The 26,395-nt window shown below is 45.0% G+C and overlaps 2 protein-coding genes across 2 annotated transcripts; one reads left to right on the top strand and one right to left on the bottom strand.

The window, feature by feature from the left end:
- Positions 1 to 382: 382 nt before the first annotated feature.
- Positions 383 to 14,393, top strand: LOC118081064 (killer cell lectin-like receptor subfamily B member 1B allele A). Its single transcript, XM_035107204.2, has 6 exons — positions 383 to 493; positions 4,681 to 4,770; positions 6,955 to 7,062; positions 8,954 to 9,108; positions 11,102 to 11,211; positions 13,434 to 14,393. The coding sequence occupies exons 1-6, from the start codon at positions 409 to 411 to the stop codon at positions 13,576 to 13,578; spliced, it is 693 nt and encodes a 230-aa protein (XP_034963095.2). The 5' UTR covers positions 383 to 408; the 3' UTR covers positions 13,579 to 14,393.
- A 110-nt stretch (positions 14,394 to 14,503) lies between these two features.
- LOC118081063 (C-type lectin domain family 2 member D3) lies at positions 14,504 to 25,178 on the bottom strand. Its single transcript, XM_035107203.2, has 6 exons — positions 24,677 to 25,178; positions 24,175 to 24,255; positions 22,401 to 22,496; positions 20,157 to 20,356; positions 16,460 to 16,557; positions 14,504 to 15,221 (listed from the first exon to the last, which is right to left on the bottom strand). The coding sequence occupies exons 1-6, from the start codon at positions 25,176 to 25,178 to the stop codon at positions 15,077 to 15,079; spliced, it is 1,122 nt and encodes a 373-aa protein (XP_034963094.2). The 3' UTR covers positions 14,504 to 15,076.
- Between the last annotated feature and the right edge of the window lie 1,217 nt (positions 25,179 to 26,395).

The following is a 26,395-nucleotide window of genomic DNA, read 5'->3' as shown; positions in this document are numbered from 1 at the left end:
TATTTCAGCAATTTGATTTATCTCTGCTGATTTCAGTTTCTTTTCTTATTGCTATTTTTAATGAATACTTTACAGCAGAACCACTTAAAGATTTTTTTAAAAATAAGCGGTGTGTGAATCTTGCTTAATAAATAAAATAAGAGGCAGACATCTATTTTGATGAGAAAGAAAAAGGAACCATCTGGATTATTGTTAGCCTCACCTTTCTGCATCAGGAAGCTCTGCTTCAGTTTTTCGAAGACCAGAAAACCTAACCTGACTTCAACTACATTGGTTAGAGCAGCAGCGCTTCCTTCAACGAATTACATTGGTTGGCCGGCTTGACTAATATACAGTACACACTTCCCTTGCAGCAGCTAGTTGTCCCATATCACACACAAACTCTCAGCCTTCTTTGCTTCTTGTGGAATGACCGATGGATCTATCTACGTTGACCTTGGTCTCCCTTCAGCCCCAACCTCTGCCAGGCTGCTTCACCCCTCGCAAGGATCAAGTAAGTTTTAATGTTGGGGAGCGGGGAAAGGATGTTTTTTCACAAGGCTCCAAGCTGTTACTTATAGCACGGAGAACAGCAGGTCTGCAGGGGCCGAAATATTTTTAGAGCAAATGTAGCCACAGAAGTAGGATGTGGCCTTTTGTGTGAGCATGTAGTTAGTCAAAATAACTAAGTACAGTCATACCTTGGGTTAAGTACGCTTCAGGTTGAGTACTTTCAAGTTAAGTACTCTGGGAACCCGTCTGGAATGGATTAATCCACTATCCATTACTTTCAATGGGAAAGTTCAGGTTAAGTACGCTTCAGGTTAAGTCGGACTTCTAGAAGCAATTAAGTACTTAACCTGAGGTACCACTGTATAGAGGGTTGCTATAAAGATGGGCACTTCAGGAATATTTCAAATAAAAGGGAAGCCAAAACGGATTTCAGAGAAACAAAAGCAGTGCTCATTTTGCTAGTATCTAAGCCAGTTTCCCCCAATTTAATCCCCATTCAGATATACATAGAATTGTAGAGAGGTAAGGGACACCAAGGATCATCTAGTCCAACCCCCTGCAATGCAGGCATCTCTACTAAAGCATCCATGACAAGTGGCCACCTAACCTCTGCTCAAACTCTTCCCAGGAAAGAGAGTCCACACCTTCCTAGGGAGTTTGTTCCACTGTCAAACAGCTCTTGCTGTCAGAAAGTTCTTTGTGATGTTTAGCTGGAATCTCCTTTCTTGTAACTTCAAGCCACTGGTTCAGGTCCTACCCTCTGGAACAGCTTAAAACAAGCTTGCTCCATTTTCCATGTGATAGACCGTTAGATATTTGAAGATGGGCTATCATATCTCCCCACTGGAAGGATGGATCCTGAAGCTGAGGCTCCAATACTCTGGCCACCTCATGAGAAGAGAAGACTCCCTGGAAAAGACCCTGATGTTGGGAAAGATTGAGGGCACAAGGAGAAGGGGACGACAGAGGACGAGATGGTTGACAGTGTTCTCGAAGCCACTAACATGAGTCTGACCAAACTGCGGGAGGCATAGCTGCCAAGTTATCCCTTTTTTAAAGGGATTTTCCCTTATGCTGAATACCGGTAGGCTTCCTCACGAGAAAAGGGAAAACTTGGCAGCTATGGCGGGAGGCAGTGGAAGACAGGAGTGCTGGCGTGCTATGGTCCATGGAGTAACGAAGAGTCGGACACAACTAAACGACTAAGCAACACAACAATCATATCTCCTCTCAGTCTCCTCTTTTCAGGTTAAACATAACCCAGCTCCTTCAATCGTTCCTCGTAAGGTTTGGTTTCCAGACCCCTGATCATCTTGGCTGCCCTCCTCCCCACACATTCTAGCTCAGGCATCCCCAAACTTCGGCCCTCCAGATGTTTTGGACTACAATTCCCATAATCCCTGACCACTGGTCCTGTTAGCTAGGGATCATGGGAGTTGTAGGCCAAAACATCTGGAGGGCCGCAGTTTGGGGATGCCTGTTCTAGCTTGTCAATATCCTCCTTAAATATTGTTGGACTACAGTTCCCATCAGCCCTAGTCAGCATGGTCAATAAGCAGGAATGAAGAAAACTAATCTAGAAACATCCGAAAGGCTCCAGGTTCCCTACTGCTAGCCTGCCCAGTTCCTATATTTTATTTATTCTAAAAACTTATATCCTGCTTATCTGCCTATCTGCCTAACAGAAGACCCTCAAAACACATACAAACATTAATAAGCAAATATATGATAATAAAAGAGCAGGGGGAAGTGATAAGCCTGCTTGAGGGAAGGAAAGCAATGCAGGCCATCTAGTTCCTAATATTGGTGGGCATAAGAACATCAGAACTAGGGATGGGGAGAAATTCAGTTCAGTTTGCATTTGGAGGCAAGCTTGCCCGATCTACACTTTCAGAAACTGTATGTGATGAGGAACAAAGCCACCCTTCAAATTTTCTGAATTTTGCAATGCAGTCCTGCAGCTGAGGAATGTGTAGTAATGGGCATATGTTAGGGTAAAGAGTTCATATAAATGGCATAACATGCGTTGCATTAGAAAAAAATGCTAGGCAAAATGTACATTTTTTGAAATGGAATACAGAAATGTGCCTATTAGGGGCGGAAATCAGACTAAGATGCTGAAGAATTCACAATTTGCTTAATTGCACAACTACAATTCATTTGTCATAAACAATAAATAAAGCAAAAAAATTCCTTCCAGCAGCACCTTAAAGACCAACTAAGTTTTTTTATTTTGGTATGAGCTTTCGTGTGCATGCACACTTCTTCAGATCACCATACATTTTTGTACATTAAAGCATCATACATTTCTGTACACAAGTAACGTGTGCAAAAATGTATGTACTGGGGTAAAGTGTGCATTAAAATGCACATATTTGTGATAATAACAAGGCATTATATTAGGGGAAATGGTTTTGCAAATATGTGTATATTTTGCAAAATCATGCATTTTAGGAGAAAGTCATATTGAAATGCTGATTGTTTTTCACCAGGGCTCTTAACAGATATGGAAATGTGAACTGTGGACTGGAAAAATGGAAAACTGTGAAACCTAAATGGACAAATTTGCCCACCCCTAGTTATATGCACCCCCCCCGTGGAATAAATGCAGGGGGGGGAGGGTTAAAACTCTGTGCCCTCCCCTGGATGATAAGCTCCCATTTGCAGGCACTGTGGTTGCATTGTATAAATGCAAACCCTCTAAAGAAAGAATCACATGTAACCTAAGCAACCTACAGTTCCAGAGATCAGCGTGTGAAAGGAAGGACATGGTGAGACCTTGCTAAATGAAACCTCCTTTCTATGTATCTGGCCCTGCAGAACTGCGCAGAATTGCTTCTTCTTTGAGCATATTCAGTGCTTTCCCCCTAGAAAAATAGGTGCTGATACTTATGATGAACTTGTTACAGTAAATGTCACACTTTCTATAACCAAAAAAGGACTCTTTCTATAACCAAAAAGTACTCACCATGAAGTTGTTACAGTAAGTGCCACACTTTTCAACAACAACAACATCAACAACAGGTTCCAGAACTGTGTACCCTTCAGTATCCCATAAAAAAGCACTACCTAACCCTAAAGGTATAGGTACCACTGACCGTTGCGACACTCATCTCGCTTTAATGGCCGAGGGAGCTGGCGTACAGCTTCCGGGTCATGTGGCCAGCATGATTAAGCCACTTCTGGCGAAACCAAAGCAGCACACAGAAATGCCATTTACCTTCCCACCGGAGCGGTACCTATTTATCTACTTGCACTTTGACGTGCTTTCAAACTGCTAGGTGGGCAGAACCTGGGACCAAACAACGGGAGCTCACCCCGTCGCGGGGATTTGAACCGCCAACCTTCTGATCAGCAAGCCCTAGGCTCTGTGTTTTAGACCACAGCGCCACCCGTGTCCAATGCTAATCCTAATCCTAAAGCCAACCCTACTCCTAACCCTTAACACAACCCTAACCCTACTTCCAACCCTAACTCTAAAACTAACACTGACCCTAAAAACCCTAGCCTCAACTCAACCCCTAGGAATGCATTGGCAGAAAAAAATTCGTAAGAACCCTATCTAAATTCGTAAGTAGAAAAATCCTATCTAAACCGCATCCAAGATGGCAGATGCAGCTCCGTTCGTAAGTAGAAACATTCGTAAGTAGAGTTATTCGTAAGTAGAGGTACCACTGTATATTTCTGCTTCTGAATACAATTATTCAAGCATAGATGGCTTGAATAATTGTATTCAGAAGCAGAAATATACCGTAGATGACTTAAATAACACCAGCCGTTTCCCTCCCTCCCTCCCTCCCTCCCTCCCTCCCTCCCTCCCTCCCTCTACCCATCTTGCATTTTTCAAATCCAGACTGATGAAGAATTCTGTAGAACTTGAAGGCTTATAGCATTTTGCTTTGCCAAATAAAGGTATTTCCTTGATATGGATATGGCGATAAAAAACTATTAATTTCAGAAGTGTTTTCTCATGTGGCAAATTGTGGAAAGCCCCAGGGACACATTTCAGCCAAGCAAAAGCACTCTAGGAGCGTTGAGCAGGGCTGGAGAGGTTTGAGCCTGGGAAGAGGGGGAGAATCACAAGGGGAAGGCTCATAGAGAAGCCTGGGGGGGCAGATTTGGGCTTCAGGGCTGAGGTTCTGTACCCTTGTGTTGGGGAACCTAGTATTAATAAAGTCAAATTTACAGGTGCCTCACCAAATTCTCAGGGGCGGCAGACTGCTCTCTGGATTGGATGGGCTGGAAATGTCATCCTCGGGGTCACTGTGATAGCCCTGAGTAAGTACAGATCACTTTTATTTATTTATTTCCATTTATAGGTTGCTTCTTGTGAAGTGACTTAACAATAGAACCGCCAACCATTTAAAACAACAACAACAATGGCAGAGATTTCAAATATGAAACCATTAGAGACAAATTAAAAAAAACCATTTCAAATCCAACACAGATACAGGCTGCAATGAATATCTACGCTCAGAAGGGTTGTTGAAATAGGAAGGTCTTTGTTAATAGCCAAAACATAATTTTGGCAGCAGTCCCTGGGGGCAAGGGTGGCCTGTTCCATTTTGCCTCAGAGGTGAAACGCGGAATGTGCCACCCGCTGCCAAACCCAAAAATTGTACAAAAAGGAACAGGTCGGGGTATTTTCATACTTTAGAATATGTTTGTTTATAAAGCCAATAGAGTATTTGGTACAAACATTCTTTTTCAAAATTACTATTGTCCCTTTCACACAGTTTGTTGGTTAACTTTGCTAACTCTGCATAGTTCATCGATTTTTCTTGCCATTGTTCTTTTGATGGTACTTCTCCGTTCTTCCAATTTTGTGCTGTTAAGATTCTTGCTGCTGTTGTAGCATACATAAATAATGTCCATTTTTCTTTCAGCAACTCTTGTCCTAAAATACCTAACAAAAAGGCTTCTGGTTTTTTTTAAAAAAAACAAATGTTATTTTAAACATTTTTTTCAGTTCATTGTGTATCATTTCCCATTTAAAAAATAATAATATTGCAATCCCACCACATGTGATAAAATGTACTTCCCCCTTCTTTACACCTCCAACAGTTCTTTTGTTCTGTTTTATACATTTTTGCTGGTTTTACTGGTGTAATATACCACCTATACATCATTTTCATGTAATTCTCTTTCAACAATATACAATTCGTAAATTTCAAATTCACTTTCCAAAGCCATATCCAATCCTCAAATTGTATATTATGACCTAAATCCTGTGCCGTAGTTTTTGAACACCTCCGTAGTCAAACGTTTCGGAACCCGAATGCTGAAGGAAATGGTGTGGTTTTCGAATGCGCCCCAGAAGTCGAACAGGAAACATGGCTTCCGCTTTGAGTTTTCTGTCTTGAGGCTTCCATTTTGAGGCTTCTGCTTTCAGTTTTCGAATGTTTCTGAACTTGAATGGATTTCCGGAACGGATTGTATTCGAAAACCGGGGTAGCTGTAACTGGTTCACGTTGCAATAAACTAACAAGGGGAAAAAATATTAAAATAAAATGACATTGAAGACAAATTCTTTGCTTTGTTTCCTGTTTATTGCTATGTGAACTAATAATAATAATGATAATAATAGTATTTTTTTTATTTATACCCCACCCTCCCCAGCCAGGTGTCACAGTGTAGTAGCAGTACCAGCTTGGCCCCACAACTGTGGGCAGGGGCATAGCTAGCTGCTCTGGCACCCAGTGTGGCGGGGGCGGGGCAATCCACCCACAGGGGCATGGCAATCCACCCGGGGGGGGAGGCACTTACCACAGGGCCTGGCCTTCCCCGCACTGCCCAAAACAAATCGCACCCCCTGCATGGCGGGGCAGGGCAATCCGTGCACGGGGGCTCCACAGCGATCCGTTTCGGGCAGCGTGGGGCAGGGCAGACCCCTGCAGTTTGCCAATTTGTCACCCACCCCTCAAGGGTGACACACGGGGCGGACCACACACCCCACACCCCCTTCCTACACTCCTGACTGTGGGTGTCTGGGGCCGTAGGTGCCATGCAGCGTGCATGGCCTCGGCACCAAAATTTATGGGTGCCCGGCTCCTTCATGGAGAATTTTGTGGGTGCCCAGGGCCTTAGGGAGTTGGCACCTATGCAGTGTAGTGAGCGCATTTGTTCTTGAGTGGCTCAATATCCGGCCATTTAAGTTCTTGTCAAAAATTAGATTGCCTGGTTTTCACAGCCTAAAGATTTGTCTTGGACAAATTTTTGAAAATTACAGGCAGTCTTTCCGAACCTGAGCTGTTACCTTAAAGGAGATACTGTGATATTCTCTTTAATTAAAAACAACAACAAACACGTTTTATTTCAATGACGAAGGGGAAATCCATGTGGAACGCTGGATTCCAGAAAGGAAGAGCAATACAATTAGATACCATAACAAAAAACAACTGAATGGTCTTTGAATTTCTTCACAGTTTGTTGATCACTTAAAATAAACATCCTTATTTGAAGGTTTTCAGACAAGGACCCTTATGAGTGATCTCGAGAAATCCCGTGTCGGTCAGAACATGACTTCGCTGCAGCAATTTTTCTGTAAGCCGCTTGAAAACAGCTCAGCAGGTAAATGGAGTGTTGTTTCTCAATAAGGCTCAAGGAACACATATCATAAAAATGGGGGCTTCTGCCTTTTGGGACTGGTAGGGGTGGAAGGAGGAAAGAGCACAGAGAGAGGGAGCCACAGTCAAAGAGAGGCTGAGCCAACTGAATGTAGTTTTGTCCCTATCCTCTTCCCTGCTGAGATCTTGAAAGGCATCACTGAGACTAAGAAGAGGGAAACAGTGTCAACCCCTGGACGGACTGTAAATAGGCAGGTGGAAGAAGTCTGAGGGCAGACTGAGGTTTTAGTCCCCCATTCACACTGCATAACCATTTCTTTAAGCTTCATAACCATTTCTTGATGACAAAGCTCCAGACAGGGTTTTCATAAACCTGGGGTCAGCAACCTTTTTCAGTCCACCGTCCCTCAGACCATGTGGGGGGCTGGGCTATATATTTTTTGGGGGGGGGGAATGAACTAATTCCCATGCCCCACAGATGCATTTCAAATAAAAGCACACATTCTACTCATGTAAAAACACACTGATTCCCGGACCGTCCGCGGGCCGGATTGAGAAGGTGATTGGGCCGCATCTGGCCCCCAGGCCTTAGGTTGCCTACCCCTGGCATAAACTTTAGATTTCACTTAAATTGTATCTAGTGGTAATCGAAACCCCGCAAACAACCCGGAAAATAAATGAACCTGTCAGTTTGCATTTCTTAGTACAGAAAGTATTGATCTGATGTGTAGAGATCTTTCCTATTCTAATTAATTCAAGAGGGTTATGGGAGCTTCTCTCTGTGAAAGAAACAAGCAGAAGGTTCATGATGTTTGGGTTATTCCTTCAGAGAAGCTGAGTACAGCTGGCTTAAACTGGTTCTGTTACCTTTTTCTGTCAATGTCATGCTGCCTATCATAGTAAGGCCAGAAGGAGCCTGAGTTTCAAATTCTCTTTCTCTTTTCCTTCTGGTGTGGTATTCTGTACATAGTATGCTATAGTGTTAAGGTTTAGTCTTATTATACGTTATTGTAAGTTATTGTACGTTTAAGTTAAGTCTGCTACCACTGGATTTCTTATGGACAGGGCCAATTCTGAATGTATTGGATTTGTGACCATTATGCTCATTTGCCTCCAGTAGCAGTAAAGCTCTGCTGGATAGAATATAATTGCCTCTGGTCTATTTTTTTGGAATCCTGCAACGTGTTTAAGTTTTTACTCTGAAAACTAAACATCAGGGTTCTGTCCTGGATCAATATTGAGCAGAATTCCATGACAAAACCAATCCTAAACAGTTAGGTCCAGTCGCGGACGACTCTGGGGTTGCGGTGCTCATCTCGCTCTAGAGGCCGAGGGAGCCGGCATTTGTCTGCAGACAGCTTCCGGGTCATGTGGCCAGCATGACTAAGCCACTTCTGGTGAACCAGAGCAGCACATGAGAATGCCATTTACCTTCCCGCTGTAGCGGTACCTATTTATCTACTTGCACTTTTGACGTGCTTTCAAACTGCTAGGTGGGCAGAAGCTGGGACCAAAGAACGGGAGCTCACCCCGTTGCGGGGATTCAAACAGCCGACCTTCCGATCAGCAATCCCTAGGCTCTGTGGTTTAGACCACAGTGCCACCCGCGTCCCTGAACCAATCCTAGAGTAACCTAATTTTATTGTAATTTATAGCCCACCTTTTTCCTGAATACATGGTGTCCTCAGATCTCTCCCTTGGCATCTGTCAAAATGCACTGCAGCTCCCATTTAATACTTTGTTGTGTGTGAAGGAGAAAAGTGGATTAGTGAGGATGCAAACAAAGGGTTGTGTAAATGTGTAGGCTTGCTCCTGTCAGTTACAAACCATGGTTTGTCATTGTATCTGGTGCAAACCTGCAATTTTTTATGCTTCCACCCCCGCCCTGCTCCCAGAGAGCTCTAACTGCACAGTCTGCCCTGAGAACTGGTTCCGTTTCAAAAGCAAGTGCTACTGGTTCTCCAGTGTAACACGAAACTGGAACAAGAGCAAAGACGACTGCAGAGCAAAAGATTCTCAATTGTTGGTGATACAGAATCAAGAAGAAGTGGTAAGTAAATACAGTAAGAAGAAGAAGAAGAGTTTGGATTTGATATCCCGTTTTATCACTACCCTAAGGAGTCTCAAAGTGGCTAACATTCTCCTTTCCCTTCCTCCCCCACAACAAACACTCTGTGAGATGAGTGGGGCAGAGAAACTTCAGGTCCAAGGTCACTCAGCAGCTGCATGTGGAGTAGAGATGCGAACCCGGTTCCCCAGATTAGGAGTCTACCGCTCTTAACCACTACACCACACTGGCTCTTTATATCCACATCCCTTATAGATGGGGAGGGAGAGCCACTGCCAAGATGAGTAATTCAAATTCAAACCTTTATTGCGTTAGGATACAGCCATAGCAAAATAAAAACAATACAAGATGAGTAGAATTACATCTTTTATATATTTATTGTTGCATTTATAGTCCACACTTTCGAAATCCAAAGATAAATGAATGGGGGTGAAGGTATTCCGCTGTGTTTCAATCGCATCATATTATCTAACACAACATACATAATGCTTCTAACACAGGGGTCGGCAAGGTTTACCTCGCCTGGGCCGGTTCACTCCAGCGGTGATTCCTCTGTGGGCTGGGTCGCGCGCGCGCATGAGTGTGCATGCCCATCATTTCCAGTGTCTGCGCAGACACAATTTCCGGCACCACAGAAGTGAGTCCCTGCACTGCGCTGGTTTAGTACAGCACACAGGGACTCGCCAAGCGGGCAACTCGGTTCAGGGGCAGCTCGTGGGCCAGTTAAATGACCCCTGTGGGCCGCTTGTGGCCCATGGGCCTTAGGTTGCCAACCCCTGATCTAACATGTGACTCTGTAGTGTAGTGGACTGGCCAAATAATTTTAGGATATGCTAGGAATCTACCACATGGGAACCTTTCATTCCCTTATAATGGGACTGTGATTGATTATACTTACAGCCAAACTAAAAATTATGTTCAGTCCCGTGCAGTTTCATTTTAAAAATACAAATATGGAGCCTTGGGAAAGATTAGGGGGCCACTGAAATAGCTTATTTAACCTTTTTGTTGGTTCCTCAGCTTCTATTGCAGGCTGCTAGGAAATCTGCATTACGCATTCAAGCAGTAAATATCCTTTAAAATTCACAGTTCTATGAATTTTGAAGTGGAATTGCTCCTTTCAGTTTTCCATATTTCTTTTCTTTCCTTTCTTTCTTTCCTTCCTTTGTGTTTTAAAAAAAACATAGTTCCCATGAAAATTCAACAGCATACTTATGCAAACTTGTATACACAACTTTGTATGCTAATTTGCCTAATATACACATGGTTGGAAAGCAATTTTTCCACTCCACAAGTTATAGGGAGCCCCAGCTGGTGAAATGTCTAGGGCTCAGCTACATTAGTTAAAACCCAAACAAAACCCGCAACACATTATAAATGTGTCTAATCCTACAACACCAGATGCCACTGTAGAGCTAAAATCACATCTGAATGATATTTTCAATAGTGAGTTTTGCAAAAAAAAAATTTACAGATCGTTTGGAGAGCGTTTTTTTTTTATTAAAAAAGTAGCTGTGTAGATCTAGCCCTAGATGAATTACACAGGTGTGCAAGTTTGGCAGCAGGTCAAGAAGGCTAGGACACACCACTCAGTACTTATTCACATTGTGCATAGCCAGGCCAATGAACTTACTTCCACAGAAGGCAACGCGGCCATCAGCCTGGATGGTTTTAAATGTGGACTAGACAAATTCATGGAGGATAAGGATTTCAGTGGCTGCTAGCCTCCATAGTCAGAGGCAGTGTGCTTCTGAAAACTGGTTCCTGAGAACCTCATAGCTGAACAAAGTGTGTTTTGCTCATGTCCTTCTTGTGGGATTCCCGCAAGAATATGGCTGCCAACCGTGAGAACAGAATGCTAGACGAGATGGGCCACTGCTGGATGAGATGGGCCATTGTCCTAATCTAGTAGGATTTACTTGTCAGAGAGGGAAAAGCTAGATATTATAGTCACGACTAATTGCATTGTTTACAGGCCTTTATACTGAGTAATAGCCAATCTCCACTGCTGTGGATTGGATTACAAGCCACACCTCCTGACTGGAATTGGACCTGGGTGGACGGCTCCCCGTTAGATGACAAACTGTGAGTATCTCATCATACTCTGCAGAGCAGGGGTGGGGAGGGCCAGGTCGCCGTCTCCCCAAACCCTCTGGCCAGTCATATGCCATGCTAAACGCACCAGGTTATTGACACCTGTCAAAATGCACCCTTTTAGTGTACCCTAAAGTCCCAATGTGGGTTACAACATTAAAACACAGTTGAAAACAACTCATGACCACAGAAATAAGGTGGGTCCTGAAAACATACCCTTGGAATGTCAGAAGCCAAGGTTGAGGTGACTCTTCAGCATGTGAGGAGTAGGAAGTACCCACTAAGGGGTTAAACTGTGCTGTGAGTCACCTGATCACTGGGAGGTCCCATATACAGGAATCTGTTCTTTGTTCTGTCTGTGTGAAAGTTAGTTTCGATATCGCTTGGAAGAGACAGAGCCATGCCGGCTAACTCTCCGGGGTCAGTCTGTATTTAATCTGTAAATAAAGTTCAGTAGAGTAGAAATAAACTGTTCTCTGTGGACTTTATTCGTGAGCTACTTCCAGAAAGCCACACAAGCTTCTGCTGTGCAACAGGAGGAACTCTGCATTTTGCCAAGAGCACACTGACTGAGCTTCGTGGGAGCGTGCTGGACCTTGGCAAAGTCCTAATGAGCCATAAAACACTCATTAGAGCAATAAAACTTCACACAGCATCCACCAGAAGCTGTATATATAATGAAAGATGCCAAATGCACCTCTGAGCTACCTGGTGCTCCCTCGTGAAGCTCACTAGGTAATCTTGCACCAGTCTCAGCAAAGTCTCTTTGGCCTGTGGCCTTTTAGAAATCGGTGGGATGGTGTGTGTTTTTAAAAAAATATATTTCTTTTTTTCTGTTGGTTTTAATGTAACTTAGTGGGGTGTTTTGCTTGTTTGTTTGGCTGTAAATTGCTTTGGGTAGCCCTGGGCAAAATAAAGCCAACTCACCAATTTAATATATAGTAAATAAATGCCTCACAAGGTTATTGTGGAAATAAGTGAAACAATTTTGCACTGCCTTGAATTCCTTTGCAAAGGGGCAGAAAGAAGGGGGTGTATGTCCACACCCTTCGAAGAAGAAGAGAAGAGTTTGGATTTGATATCCCACTTTATCACTACCTGAAGGAGTCTCAAAGCGGCTCACAATCTCCTTTCCCCTCCTCCCCCACAACAAACACCCTGTGAGGTGGGTGGGGCTGAGAGACTTCAAAGAAGTGTGACTAGCCCAAGGTCACCCAGTAGCTGCATGTGGAGGAGCGGAGACACGAACCCGGTTCCCCAGATTACAAGTCTACCGCTCTTAACCACTACACCACACTGGCTCTTCGAAGAGAAATGCCTGCAAGTTCTCCCCCTGTGGTGCAAGCTTGTCTCACACCTAACATCGCAGCCTGCTTTCAAAATGCATATAGTGCATGGTCAAACGATGGATCATGCATCAGTCTTGCGACTTATTTCAGTGAAAAAGATTAAAGCATAAGCCTAACTCCCCCACCAAATCTAATGGGATTAAGAGTATTTAGCTTTGTTGCAATTGTGCTATTTGACATTTACAGTATTTTTCTTTCCAGGCAGTGTACTCCTCCTAGAGCAATGCAGTGTATATCTCTTGTGACAGTTTACAACAGGCACCCCCAAAGTCGGCCCTCCAGATGTTTTGGGACTGCAATTCCCATCATCCCTGACCACTGGTCCTGTTAGGTAGAGATGGTGGGAGTTGTAGTCCCAAAACAGCTGGAGGGCAGAGTTTGGGGGTGCCTGGTTTACAACCACCACAACATTCATATACGGGTACCTCATGTAGAGGCAAAGGGGTAGCACTCCTTTCTCTTAATGTGTGCATTGTGAAGATCCTATAAAGCAGAGATGGGGAACTTGTGGGTCATCAGATGCAGCCAGTCTCCAAATGCCCTCTGCCTGAGCCAGCATAGCCAAGGACTGGGGGATGATGGGAGTTGTAGCACAACAACATTCAGAGGGTCACAGTTTCCCTATCTCTCCTAGTGAGGTTGACTGGGAGTGTGTGTGCGCACGGGGGGGACCTTAGTTAAACAGCAGGAAGTTCTTGCAGCCCAGGAAAGCTCACTGGAGAAATATTTGAGAACCACTAGCCTTGATTCCACATGATAGGATCGCACCTAAATGGGCAAGCCCCTCTTTCGCAAAGAATGGCCAAGTAGGTGAATGTGTTCACCCTTTGACAAATGCTGTTGGCTTTCTCCTTCCTTTTGCAGGTTGAAAGACCTAGCTCCAGCTCAACAAAACCCCTGCGGGAGACTTAATGATAACAAAACTATTTCTGAGACATGTACTACTGTATCCAAATGGGTCTGCGAAAAGGAAGCTCTTCAAATACCTACAAGGACCAGAGGCCATTGAGTACCCCTGCTTCTTGCCCTCTCTGCCTGACCAATTTATTTTGATCCAATCAGCTGAGTAGTATTGCCAGGTTTCGGGGAATTGGTTTCTTCCCCTGTGGCAGTAAACAAAAGATCAAATGAAAGGAACATCTTACCAGTTAGAATTTTTAATAACCCCAGCGAGAGACAACAGAACACATCTCTCTAGAATGGTGGTGCTCCCAATTAAGGCTTACTCCCCTTCTGTCCCTATTAATCTATGTCACTCCTAAATCTTGTAACTTGAGCTCATACCCTCTGTGCTTTGTTCTGCCACTTTCTCAGCTCTCCTTGACCTTGAGGAGAGTGGATGGATGCTTTCCAGAGAGAGTGAATCTGTTAACCCTCTCTCTTCCAGTGTTTCGTCTCCTAGCTGTTCCCCATCCAGTACCTGTTTCTCCGAAAATAAGCCATACCCCGAAAATAAGCCATAGTGATAGGCAGTTTAACCTTGTAGGTTAAACTGTACCATACTTAATAAAAAAAATAAGACATCCCCTGAAAATAAGCCACTATGTTTTCTTTTGTTTTGAGGAAAAAATAAATATAAGACAGTGTCTTATTTTTGGAGAAACACGGTATTTCCCAGCTTCTGCCTTCTGAACTATGCCCCTCTGCAAACCACTGTTCCAAGTCTATACCGTCCTCCTGCTCCTGGGAAGATTCCGGAGCAGGAGCAGTGGGAGGGGGAGCTCCCACCATTCCTCCTCAGTGCAGCCCTCCTCAGGAGGGTCCCTGACAAGTTTTGATGTTGCCAGGCCGAAATAATATGAGCTCCTACGATGACAGGGGGTGGTGTGGTGTGGTTCGGCTGCCTTGGCCTTCGGCTAGAGCTCTAAGTTCTGTGGGGAAGCAGGGAGCCTTCAGAAATTGAATTCTTAAAAGTATTATTGATAATAAAAAGAACTGAAGTTCTATGACCCACAAGCATTTTTTATTCTGTCTACTCACAAGGGGCTCTGGATTTCTAGGTTTATGGACAATATAATACAAGTGGTTGAAGATCCAAAATACTATAAAGCAATATTTATTAGAAAGTTTTGTTACAAAGGAGCTGACGTTAAAAAATTAGAAATATTAATTTTCTCTCTTTAGCGTTACATTCATAATCTACGTGTTCCTCCGTGGAGCTCAAGGCAACAAACAGGGTTCTTCCCCACCCCATTTCATCCTCAAAACCCTGGGAGGTAGGTTAGTCTGAGAGACAGTGTCTGGGTCCAAGGTGTCGTGGCGAATTCCGTCGCTGAGCGGGGATTTGAACCCTGGTCTCGCAGGTCCTAGTCCAACACTCTAACCACTACAGCAAACTGGCTCAGCGCTGTCATGTGCTGGAGTTCCTAGCCGTGCTTAGGATGGTATCCTACCCGGTTCATCAATTTGTCACCTTGGCTCCTTATATTCTTGACTTGTAGCCCGAGGAGTAGGTATATGCATGGATGAATTGACTCACTCACTCCAGCTCTCCTCCAGCGTTTGGGCTACAAGGCCGATAAACAATTAGGACTTGTACATGCGGAAGGTTTGCTGCAGATGCAAGGAAGTTCTGTGTGGCAGCCAGAGGCAGAGGCTGTGGCTTTCTCGTCGAGATGGACACATTCCCCACCTGTGTCTGCGATTCTGAGCCTGCAACACAAAGCATCACAAACCTGTGCCAAAGTGGCAGGCACATATCTCAAGATGATAATTCTTCCGGCTTTTTCTAAAGTCTAGCACAAAGATAGTGAGGTTGTGGGTGGGAGGAAAAACCTGGCAGACTAAAATAAAATGACCCAGAAAAGGATGGAGACGTAAGCAGAGTTTAATAAAAGGAAACAAGCTCATCGTTGAAACATCTCCACTGAAATGGTTTAAGGCTCTGCAAGCTGATTTTCAGGCAGCTGATGACCAACATCAACAGGCCTCAATCACTTGTCATAATTGTGGCTCATACAATTTTTCAGGTTTTCCCTCTATCTAAGGTTGCAGCCGTCAGCATATCATAAATGCGTCAAGATTATTGACACCACAGCAAAAATAACAAACAAATCCCTATACAGTCTGCTGTTGCTTTCTTATTTTAAATATTGTTAATAAATCCATCCGTTGCTTGGACCAATTGTAGGGAAAAGTGATCTATGAAAGAAACCAAACTATGAAAGATAAAGGGAACTATTTACCTACAGAGATTCAACGAAACAGAGCTTACGGTCATACCTCGGTTTACAACCGCCTCGGTTTACAAACACCGTGGACCCATCTGGAACGGATTAATTCACTTTCCATTACTTTCAATGGGAAAGTTTGCTTCAGGTTAAGTACGCTTCAGTTTAAGTACTCCGCGGACCGTCTGGAACAGATTAATCCACTTTCCATTACTTTCAATGGGAAAGTTTGCTTCAGGTTAAGTATGCTTCAGGTTAAGTATGCTTCAGGTTGAGTACTCCGCAGACCCGTCTGGAACGGTTTAATCCACTTTCCATTACTTTCAATGGGAAAGTTTGCTTCAGGTTAAGTATGCTCCAGTTTAAGTACAGACTTCCGGAACCAATTGTGGTTGTAAACCGAGGTACCACTGTATTTGGTATTTTCAGGTGTGGGGCACCTGACTTTAAGTTGCGCATAAATTTTGACATCTTAATCAGAATTATACTGGGAAGAATAACAATAAAAATAACAACAATAATAATTTAGTATTTATACTCCGCCCATCTGGCTGGGTTTCCCCAGCCACTCTGGGCGGCTACCAACAGAAGTATTAAAATACAATAATTTATTAAACATTAAAAGCTTCCCTAAACAATCACAGAATCCACCCTGTTAACAGTGAATTGGAGACTTTTTAGTTGCTGATGCCTCAGCACTGAAAACTGAAAGGGACTCACGTTGAATTTTCTCCATTTAGCCATTTCCAGGGTTGACCTGGGTCTCTTCTGAGACCAATCCAGAAGTAATGTGGTCCTGTGAGATGCTTCACAAACTCCTTTGAAGACCAGAGGAAATGGATGTTAGAATTCTGCCCTGCGCTATTCACAGATAAGCACTTCAGCAACTAAACTCACAAGCACACCCCAACATGTCAGATGAAAACGTCAGCAAGCACACCTGGATGATGATAAGAGCCATATATATATGCATTGATTTCAATACATTCAATGGGGCTTACTCCCTAGCATGTGTAATGCAGAGGTGGGCAAACTTTTTTTTGCTTTCAAGGGCTGCATTCCCTTTGGGGTAATGCCTTGAAGCCACATGTTTGTTGTGGGTGGGGAGAAAGCCAATGGTCATAGAATCATAGGGTTGGAAGATACCAGAAGGGTCAACTAGTCAAGAGACTGTGATCTATTCCCAGTATAAAAAAATCTGGCAATGATGTACCCATTGTCATTGGAGGGAGGGGCGTGTGTGGGGTGGGTGGATTGCCCAGAATTGTTGAGCGTTTTTTTAAGGAGGGAAGTGCTCAGAGTTGTTGAGCTTTTGGGGGGAGGATTTCACAGTTTTTTTAGGTCTCCCCCCCCCCAATAACTTTTTGTACATGATAAGAATCCCATGATCTACCAAGGTCAGCTGGGGATCTACCAGTAGATCATGATCTACTGGTTAGACATCCAGTCCAACCCCCTGCAAAGCAGGAATCTCAATTAAAGCATCCACGACATATGGCCATCCAATCTCTGCTTAAAAACCTCCAGGGAAGGAGACTCTGCAACCTCACCAGTGCCACCCCCTTCTCCCTGTTTCCAACACCCTTTTCTCTTTTCCCATCCTATTCTTCACTTCCCAGCAGCTGCCATGGTGTATACAGTGGTAGCTAAACCTATAAACCTCCAGCTCATGGACCCAACTAGGCCTTGCCCGGGTCCTAATTTCCCCATGGCTCTGTTTGGCCCAACCACCTCCACCAGTGTGCCAGTGTGGTGTAGTGGTTAAGAGCGGTAGACTCATAGTCTGGGGAACTGGGTTCACGTCTCCGCTCCTCCACATGCAGCTGCTGGGTGACCTTGGGCTAGTCACACTTCTCTGAAGTCTCTCAGCCTCACTCACCTCACAGAGTGTTTGTTGTGGGGGAGGAAGGGAAAGGAGAATGTTAGCCGCTTTGAGACTCCTTTGGGTAGTGATAAAGCGGGATATCAAATCCAAACCCTTCTTCTTCTTCACCTGTTCTATCCTTGGCTTTATCATTGTTGGCACCTGCAGCAGAGCCCTGTGCCTTTGCTCCCCAGCTGCCAAAGTTGCCCACAGGCGGTCAGGATTTGAACTCTTGGCCAGATCCATGTTATGATTTTGTCCACCGAGCTGCTAAAGCGCGGGATATGAATCATGTGTCTGCTTTTACTGTGAGAAAGGAAGCTGTGTTATCTCCCTTTCTCCCATGTGATGTTTTTCTGTACTCTTTACTTTCGCTTCTGGTCTAAGACGAACTGGAAGCAACATGCACAGCTCTGAGAGCTGGGTAGCAGAGAATGGACTTTGTATATAGCCCACAATGAAGTAGTTTTAATTCTACTTGATGGCTCTTTATTACTTGTGTGTGTTGACAAAACCGTAAGTGAGCTGGAAAGGAAAGGAAACGATGTTTAGCGTTGGAAATAATGTCCGGATATTGTGGGAGATTTGCAGTTGTTTTTCTGCTGCTCCAGAGAAGCGGACATAGAGCAATGTGGGATGGAACACTGGGGCAGACAAGTCACAACAGTTCCTAGAGTTTCCACTAACAGGAACTCACCTGGAGGGACACCTGACTACAGGTCAGTTCCTGTCCCCTCCTGATATGCAGATGAGATTAGCTGATTTGAGCCCTAGCCTGCATTCACTCGCTCTCTTAGCTACTTCCTCCTTCGATGAGGACACATCTCCAGAGAATCTCTAGTTAGGATGGTTCTCACTCTAGGCCTGCAGCCAAGTGTGAGACCACATGGAGTCTCACTTTACTAAGTAGACTCTAGATGTATATATACTTGTAACTTTTCTAAGCAAGCCTGCCTTTCTGAGATTATGCTGTAACTCAGGATGAAACTGTAAGTAAACTCTATCTTATTTTATAAACACTGTGTTGTGTACTTCTTTTAAGAGGGACAAAGGGGACCTTTGCCGGGAAGTGTAATATTGAAGTATAAAGAAGTTATATATTGTTATAGAGGTTCTAGCGAACCTAACGCACATGCTTTGCTGCGCACAAAAGGGGAATGTCACTCTGCTGATATTGGAAGCTTGCTAACACAAGCTTGGATAGGATCTATCTAATAATATATCCTAATCCACATCCCTAACATTCCCACAAGCAATGGATTCAAACTACAAGAAAGAAGATTCCACCTAAACATTAGGAAGAACTTCCTGACAGTAAGAGCTGTTCGGCAGTGGAATTTGCTACCAAGGAGTGTGGTGGAGTCACCTTCTTAAAATGAGCCTGCATTTTAAATTTTAATATTGTATTTTAATTAATTGCTTTTTATGTTTTATTGTAATTTTATTGGTGTTAGCCACCCTGAGCCTGGTTTTGACTGGGGAGGGCGGGGTATAAATAAATTATTATTATTATTATTATTATTATTATTATTATTATTATTATTTGGAGGTCTTTAAGCAGAGGCTTGACAGGCATATGTCAAGAATGCTTTGATGGTGTTTCCTGCTTGGCAGGGGGTTGGACTGGATGGCCCTTGTGGTCTCTTCCAACTCTATGATTCTATTCTAAACGGCAGCCAGGAATGTGTACAGGGCAATGCTTCAGCTCTGGGGCAGACTCGCCGCTAGCCCCAGGCCAGCATTTGCTAACAATCCACTCCCCACCCCACACCCCCGCCTGCTCCTTACACACACTTATTAGAGATTATGCCTTGTTGAACTCAGTAGGATTTACTTCTTTTTCTGCAGAATAATATTATGACATGTCATATGAACCAGGAGTTTAGTGACCCACCTTTTTAAAAAAAACAAAGCAGTACTAGGAGTAGGAAGGTTTAAGCAGAGAAATGACAGGATTGGGGTTTTTATAAAAAAAATTTTTTAAAAAATGATGCATAGATGTATTTTTATATTATGTTGGAAGCCGCCCAGATTGGCTGGGGCAACCCAGTCAGATGGGTGGGCTGTAAATAAATTACCGTATTTTGTCCGTGTGTAAGACTAGGTTTTTTCCCTATAATATAATGTCAAAAATTAGGGGGTGTCTTATACTCTGGGCCATCTCCCCCCCTATTTTCTTAAATCTGAGTCCCCCAAAATAGGGGGCATCTTATAGACGGAAAAATACGGTGTTGTTATTATTTTCCATGTGCCATGCGCTTTCCCCCCTGCTGGGTTCCCAATGTGGTAAACAAAGATCTGGGGGAAAGTGAAGCTGAGTGGAAAAACAGCTGGCAAGGAGGAAAGGTTATATATATATATTTCTTCCCGTCATTTCTCCAGATTGTCTCCAACACCAGTGTCACTTTGCCCTTAAAAAGCGGCCTCTGAAATTCTGCATGATCTTCTAGGTTACGGTGTGTAGTTAACTTCATAGATAAGGCGGCTCATTTCATCCTGCTGCCTAAGAGGGGACGAGCACCACCGCTTGGTGCCCAAGGGCCCCTCTCTTACCTGCTCTTCACTTCCAATCCTAGCCAAGGAGGCATTGTGTGACTTGCAGTAGCTGCTGCTGGAGTTCCAATTCATTTTCATCTTCGAAAAGTGATAGCACTTTCCCGCATAGCCAATCCAGCGATGTGGACATGGTGGACCGCAGAGTGCGGAGGGAACCAGCCGATGACCCGGCGGCTCAGCATCTCTGGGGGCTGTCACTGCGGAAGGAAAAGAGAACTGGGGCAAGCTGCCCAATCCACCCATTTGGAGAGGCATACACAGAAACTACGATGAATAAGATTACAGGTGAAACTTGGAAAATTAGAATATCGTCGAAAAGTGCATTTATTTCAGTAACGCAACGGAAAAGGTGAAACCAATATATGAGATAGATGCATGACATGAAAAGCAAGATATGTCAAGCCTTTATTTGTTGTAATTGTAATTATTTGTCGTTAGGCGGGTCAATTATAAATGGAATGTAATTAATGAAATGTAATAGTGATGTTTATTTTTGTAACTATTTGTTTTATTACTGTGGAATTTCCAAGAGAAAGCATTTGTAAAAAATAAAAGGAAAAAATAATAAGTTGCATTACTGAAATAAATGCACTTTTCGACAATATTCTAATTTTCCAAGTTTTACCTGGATTTCTTCTAATATTTTTTTTTAAAAAATAATAAGTTTGTTGATCATGTTGGTGGGGAGTTGTGGTCCCCAGGTTGCCTCCTATATTGTTGCTTCAACAGAGAGTGACCAGGTGTGATATGGTTAATGGTTAATTTTATTTATTTAAAATATACTGTATGTATATAGCACTGTTCATTAAAACAACAACACCAGAGCAGTTTATGGTTCTATGCAAAATCATACAGTAAAACCCATATGAAAATGTTAAAGTACTGTAAAATAAAAACCCAGCTAACTCTTATGGAAAGATGAGTTCTTTATTGCCCGTGTAAGCCTGACATGCATTCAAAAGTTGAAACAGAAGGCAAAATTAACTGGAAAGCTCAGGAGCTAAGAAGACAAAAAGTTCTAGAAAGAATGGGAAATTTTATAATTTATTTAGGAGACCACTGTAAGCAGATGAAAACATTAGCAGGATTCCAATCACACTTGTAAGGGAACAAACACTATGGACAATTTACGGTAGATGGATATAAAATGTGGATAATGGGATGATGTGCAGTTCTAAATGTTGACATTAGGACCTATGAAGGGGATGGGGCAAGTCTCAAGATTCAGAGAAATCTCTTTATATGGATATGTAGTTGGTTTTGCTTTCAATTTACATTTGTAAAATCAAATTATTTTTAAAATAATAATAATAATAATAATAATGGTAATGTTGAAACGGAAGGTATCTGCTGAATCTCTATTGGCAGTGTTTTACTGGGCCAATGACACTAAAGGTTACTGTGGAGTCACCCTCTCAACAGACCTAGAGTGGCTCCATTATCAGTCACCCTCTTGACAGCAGTATAGCTGCTGCTTATCTGGACGCTGAGAAGGTGGCAAGGTCAGGACTGTGCAGGAGGGTCATATAGGCTCTGCTGGTGCATCCACACTGATCTGACCTCACCACCATACCACCCTCTAACCCTCTGGCTAAGCACCTCTGTCTCTCCAATGCCAGATGTTCCCACCTGTGGCCAAAGCACATGGTATTGATGCATAGCTGCCAAGTTCCTCATTGAAAAATAAGGGATCAGCAGCACTCACCCAGCGGAAGTCGCTACGACCTCCGGTGCCGGCTGCCCATGTCCGCGCACCGAAAATCACTTCTGCGCATGTCTAGACATGTGCAGAAGCGATTTTCTTTAGGTACCCAGACATGGGCAGAGCCGCGCGGCACCAGAAATTGGTTCTGCGCTGCCCAGGCATGCGCAGAGGCGATTTTCGGCGGAGCCTCCCTGGCCCATAGCTGCCAAGTCTCCCATTTTTGTGGCCAGCAGGGGAATCCGGTAAATTTATGGGCTTTTTAACAATCCGGGGTCATGGCAGGAAACGGATTTAAATCTGGGGGTTTCCCGCGAAAAACAGGAGACTTGGCAGCTATGCATCGGTGTGTCCTTGTAGGAATATGGATCATTGAATGACTGCTTTGGGGCAAGGCTGTCAAGACATGGCAGTGGCTGAAGCCAGGCAATAGCCTAGGTTCTGATTTTGAGAAGCTGGCTGAAGGCATGCAGCTACATCAGACCCAAGAGGGAAGAGAAAAATCTTAAGGGAGTAACACTGAGGTTCAGAAAACTTACCTGCTATAATAGTAATGGTAAGCGTGATGACCAGGAAAACAAGGATACCTATGAGAATATCTTTAACTGATCGGTATTTCCAGATCTTGGGAGGTGCTACAGCACAAGGAAAAAAAAGAACAGGTAAATTCATAAGCATTTGTGAGAACTTAGGAAGAGCAGGCTGGATCAGGCCTCCTTATAAGGGATCATGGGGGAAAGGGAATTCCTTTTACTTCCCCAGCAAAAAAACCAAACACTGGATCTGCTTAATCTACTCAGCTCATTCATTCTGGCTGAAAGGCAGAGCAGAGCAGAGCAGAAGAATCTTTACTTGCATTAGCCACTAGCCATAGCAATAAAATAAAATGTACTGAAGATAGAGGTAAAAACTTAACTATAGAAAATACTTTTTGGGGTTTATATCAATAATCAAATAACAGATCTTATTCTAATTGCTCCCACTAAAAACCTTGCCGTTTTTGCTGTCACCTGATCTGGCCAAAAGGTGAGAAAGCTTTTAAGCATTACTGTATAGTGAAGGGGAAACAGAGATTCGTTTTATACAGAATGGCTTGGAAGATGAAACACAGATAGAAGAAGAGGCAAGCAATTCCTGCACTGCTTCTTGCAGTGAGGACTTCAAAACCGTGAGTATTTTGACCGGAACCAACTGGGACAAGGAGAAATGAGAAGAAAGCAGAATGCTGGGTAAGCATGTATTAAAGGGCAGCAGGGCAAACCACACTTGCAAGAGAAGGAGGTCTACGGCAGCGTTTCTCAACCGCTGTTCCGCGGCACACTAGTGTGCCGCGAGACGCTGGCTGGTGTGCCGCGACGTGCAGCGACGAGAAGGTCGATTTGCATTGTCACGTGCCTGGCGGCCGCCAATATTCAACACTCACCCGCCGGACGGCTTGTGAAGCCTTATTACAGGAGATTGCAACCAACACAGCAATTGGCAAGTGTTTCTTACAGTCATAATTATAGTCAATATAGGGCGGCACAGAGTTAATTTTTTTAACTTTTTAAATGGTGGTGTGCCTCGTGATTTTTTTCACGGAACAAGTGTGCCGTGGCCCAAAAAAGGTTGAGAAACACTGGTCTACGGTACAAAGTGAGGCATACCAGGGGCGTAGCCAGGATGAAAATCAGGGGGGGCAAGGGGCGGGGCCACAGTGGGGCAAGGAAAGCTCCCATCTCCCTTGCCAGTTTTCCCTCCTCCCCCTCCGCGATCGGCAGGGGCGAGGAGGCGCCAGTATCAGCCCGATTTCGGGCTGCTCCGACTCCCTCCTCCCCCTCCGCGATCGGCAGGGGCGAGGGGGAGCCAGGATCAGCCCGAAATCGGGCTGCTCCGACTCCCTCCTCCCCCTCCGCGATCGGCAGGGGCGAGGGGGAGCCAGGATCAGCCCGAAATCGGGCTGCTCTGATCCCCTCCTCCCCCTCTGCAATCGCCGGGTTGCCTGGCTTTCCCTCCGCCCGCTCCACAGCCAGCCAGGGAGAAGGGAGACGGCACCGGGCGGGCAGCGGGGCAGGCTGGCCAGCAGCCCTGCTTCTAGGGGGGGCAATTGCCCCCTCCTGCCCCCCTGCCTACGCCCATGAGGCATACATCTGAGCAGACATGCCCTGAAGGCAGTACTGTATTAGGAAGAGCAAAAACCGTAGCCTCACAGGCAGAGACCAGTGCAATGCAGAGCTATAAGCAGGTCTTGAAGCCAAAGGGCTGCCATAAAGAAGCCAAGTGGTTAGGCGGCACCTGCAGGAACAAAGACTTGGAGCGAGGGAATGCCCTTACCTGATGCCTCCTTTTGCTCCTTTTGCGGGTGTAGAGAGTTCAAATGCTCTTCCTCAGATTCCGACCTGGCTTCCATCTTTCCTGTAGCCATAAAAAGACTGTGCTTTCACTCCTCTCAAGGAAAACTGCGTAGAGTGGGAAGGTACCTCGAGAGTCATCTAGTCCAACCCCCTGCAATGCAGGAATGTCGCCACTTGTTTCCCCAACCAATTTGAAACCATACCGGACCCTGCTTGGCTGTGCAAGGGGATCTTCGCAAGGTTCTTAAGCAGAGGTTGGGTGACCATCTGTCCTGGATGCTTTAGCTGAGATCGCAGGGGGTTGGACTGGATGACCCTCGGGGTCCCTCCCTTCCAACTCTAGGATTCTATTATTCTTCACACCGTGGCTAACTCACCTCCACCACGCGCAATGCAACGACACCCCCCTCCCCCAATCGCAGCTGGCGGCCGCCGCGTGGAGACCCCCGCGTTCCCGATTCGTTGGTTTTTAACCGCCGTACCTGCAGAGGTTGGTCCGTGCTCTGCACGCGCTTTCTGCAAGAGCAAAACCGACGGGAAATGTTTGGAGGAGCTCTGGGTAGCACCCGCGGCAATTTGAATTTGTGCGCAAAGGAAAGTGGCGTTCCGGATTCGCTGCAGCTGTCTTCCAATTGCAGCTCTCTTCGTCAGCCTTTGATAGGAGGAGCTCCAGGGCGGCGGTGGTGGTGGAGGAGAAGTTGGCGCAGCGCGCTTTGCCACCAAGCAGGGGTGCTCCCCTCCGCCTTCTCTTTGCAGGCTGCTTGGCGGCTCCAGGGCGCGCAGCACAGGGGAGCGAGCGAAGTGCTGGCCGCCTCTGAGCGCCTTCCATTTCGGCCAGGAGTGAAAATCGACCCTGACTACAAGGCACCCTGACGCCCAGAAAAGCGCACGGGCGGGCGGATGGGGAACGAATGGGAAGCGCTGATCTCCCCTCGCCTTGCTGTGCGTTGGGTGGCAGATCTCGCAGCGCTGTGCAAGAAGCATTCTCGCCCAAGTAGTTTGTGTGTCTTTCTGTGTGTGTGTTTAAGTAACCTGGGGGGTCTCTCTCATTGCTGGACTGCAGTTCTCAACACCTGCCAAGGGCTGCTGGGAGTTGGAGTCCAATCGCATCCCAAGCTCACAGAGGTCCCCCCCATCTGACGACAGACTTGCCTCTTTGGGGAAATATGGGTTCCACGTGTGTGTGTGGCTGTGTGTATGTGTTAGTAATGAGCTTGGTCCTTTATTCAGTGTCATGTGTCCCTCTACTTTTGCAGACTCCTCCAGCTATGGGAACCAGTGTGGGGTGGGGGTTAGAGCGCTGGACTATTTCCTTGACTGAGTCAAGGATGGGGAGTTACTGCAGTGAAAACCATTATAGCAGTACAGTGGCACCTTGGTTCTCAAACTTAATCCGTTCCGGAAGTCCATTCCGAAACCAAAGTGTTCCAAAACCAAGGTGCACTTTACCATAGAAAGTAATACAAAACGGATTAATCCGTTCCAGACTTTTAAAAACAACCCCCGTAAAACAGCAATTTAACATGAATTTTACTATCTAACCAGACCATGGATCCATAAAATGAAAGCAATAACCAAGGTAAAGGGACCCCTGACCAGTCGTGACTGACTCTGGGGTTGCGCCGCTCATCTCGCGTTATTCGCCGAGGGAGCCAGTGTACAGCTTCCAGGTCATGTGGCCAGCATGACAAAGCCGCTTCTGGCGAAGCAGAGCAATGCACGGAAACGCCGTTTACCTTCGCGCTGTAGCGGTACCTATTTATCTACTTGCACTTTGACTTGCTTTCGAACGGCTAGGTTGGGAGGAGCTGGGATCGAGCAACGGGCAAGCCCTAGGCTCTCTGGTTTAACCCACAGTGCCACCTGCGTCCCAATAATCAATGTACTGTTGTTGTTGTTGTTGTTTAGTCGTTTAGTCGTGTCCGACTCTTCGTGACCCCATGGACCATAGCACGCCAGGCACTCCTGTCTTGCACTGCCTCCCGCAGTTTGGTCAAACTCATGTTTGTAGCTTCGAGAACACTGTCCAACCATCTCATCCTCTGTCGTCCCCTTCTCCTAGTGCCCTCCATCTTTCCCAACATCAGGGTCTTTTCCAAGGATTCTTCTCTTCTCATGAGGTGGCCAAAGTATTGGAGCCTCAGCTTCACGATCTGTCCTTCCAGGGAGCACTCAGGGCTGATTTCCTTAAGAATGGATAG

The sequence above is a fragment of the Zootoca vivipara genome, chromosome 2, assembly GCF_963506605.1.
Source record: "Zootoca vivipara chromosome 2, rZooViv1.1, whole genome shotgun sequence".
Lineage (NCBI taxonomy): Eukaryota > Metazoa > Chordata > Lepidosauria > Squamata > Lacertidae > Zootoca > Zootoca vivipara.
This window is presented reverse-complemented; position numbering and strand designations above follow the sequence as displayed.

Excerpts from the sequence above, each read along its gene's own strand:
- LOC118081064 (XM_035107204.2), top strand. The coding sequence starts at position 409 with ATGACCGATGGATCTATCTACGTTGACCTTGGTCTCCCTTCAGCCCCA. Across the intron at positions 4,771-6,954 it reads GGTCACTGTGATAGCCCTGA|GTTTTCAGACAAGGACCCTT; the intron begins GTAAGTACAGAT and ends CCTTATTTGAAG. Across the intron at positions 9,109-11,101 it reads TACAGAATCAAGAAGAAGTG|GCCTTTATACTGAGTAATAG; the intron begins GTAAGTAAATAC and ends CATTGTTTACAG.
- LOC118081063 (XM_035107203.2), bottom strand. The coding sequence starts at position 25,178 with ATGCTTCTTGCACAGCGCTGCGAGATCTGCCACCCAACGCACAGCAAG. Across the intron at positions 16,558-20,156 it reads GGATTGGAAGTGAAGAGCAG|GAGTTTGTGAAGCATCTCAC; the intron begins GTAAGAGAGGGG and ends TGGTCTTCAAAG. Across the intron at positions 15,222-16,459 it reads CTAAATGGAGAAAATTCAAC|GCTCAGAATCGCAGACACAG; the intron begins GTGAGTCCCTTT and ends TTTGTGTTGCAG.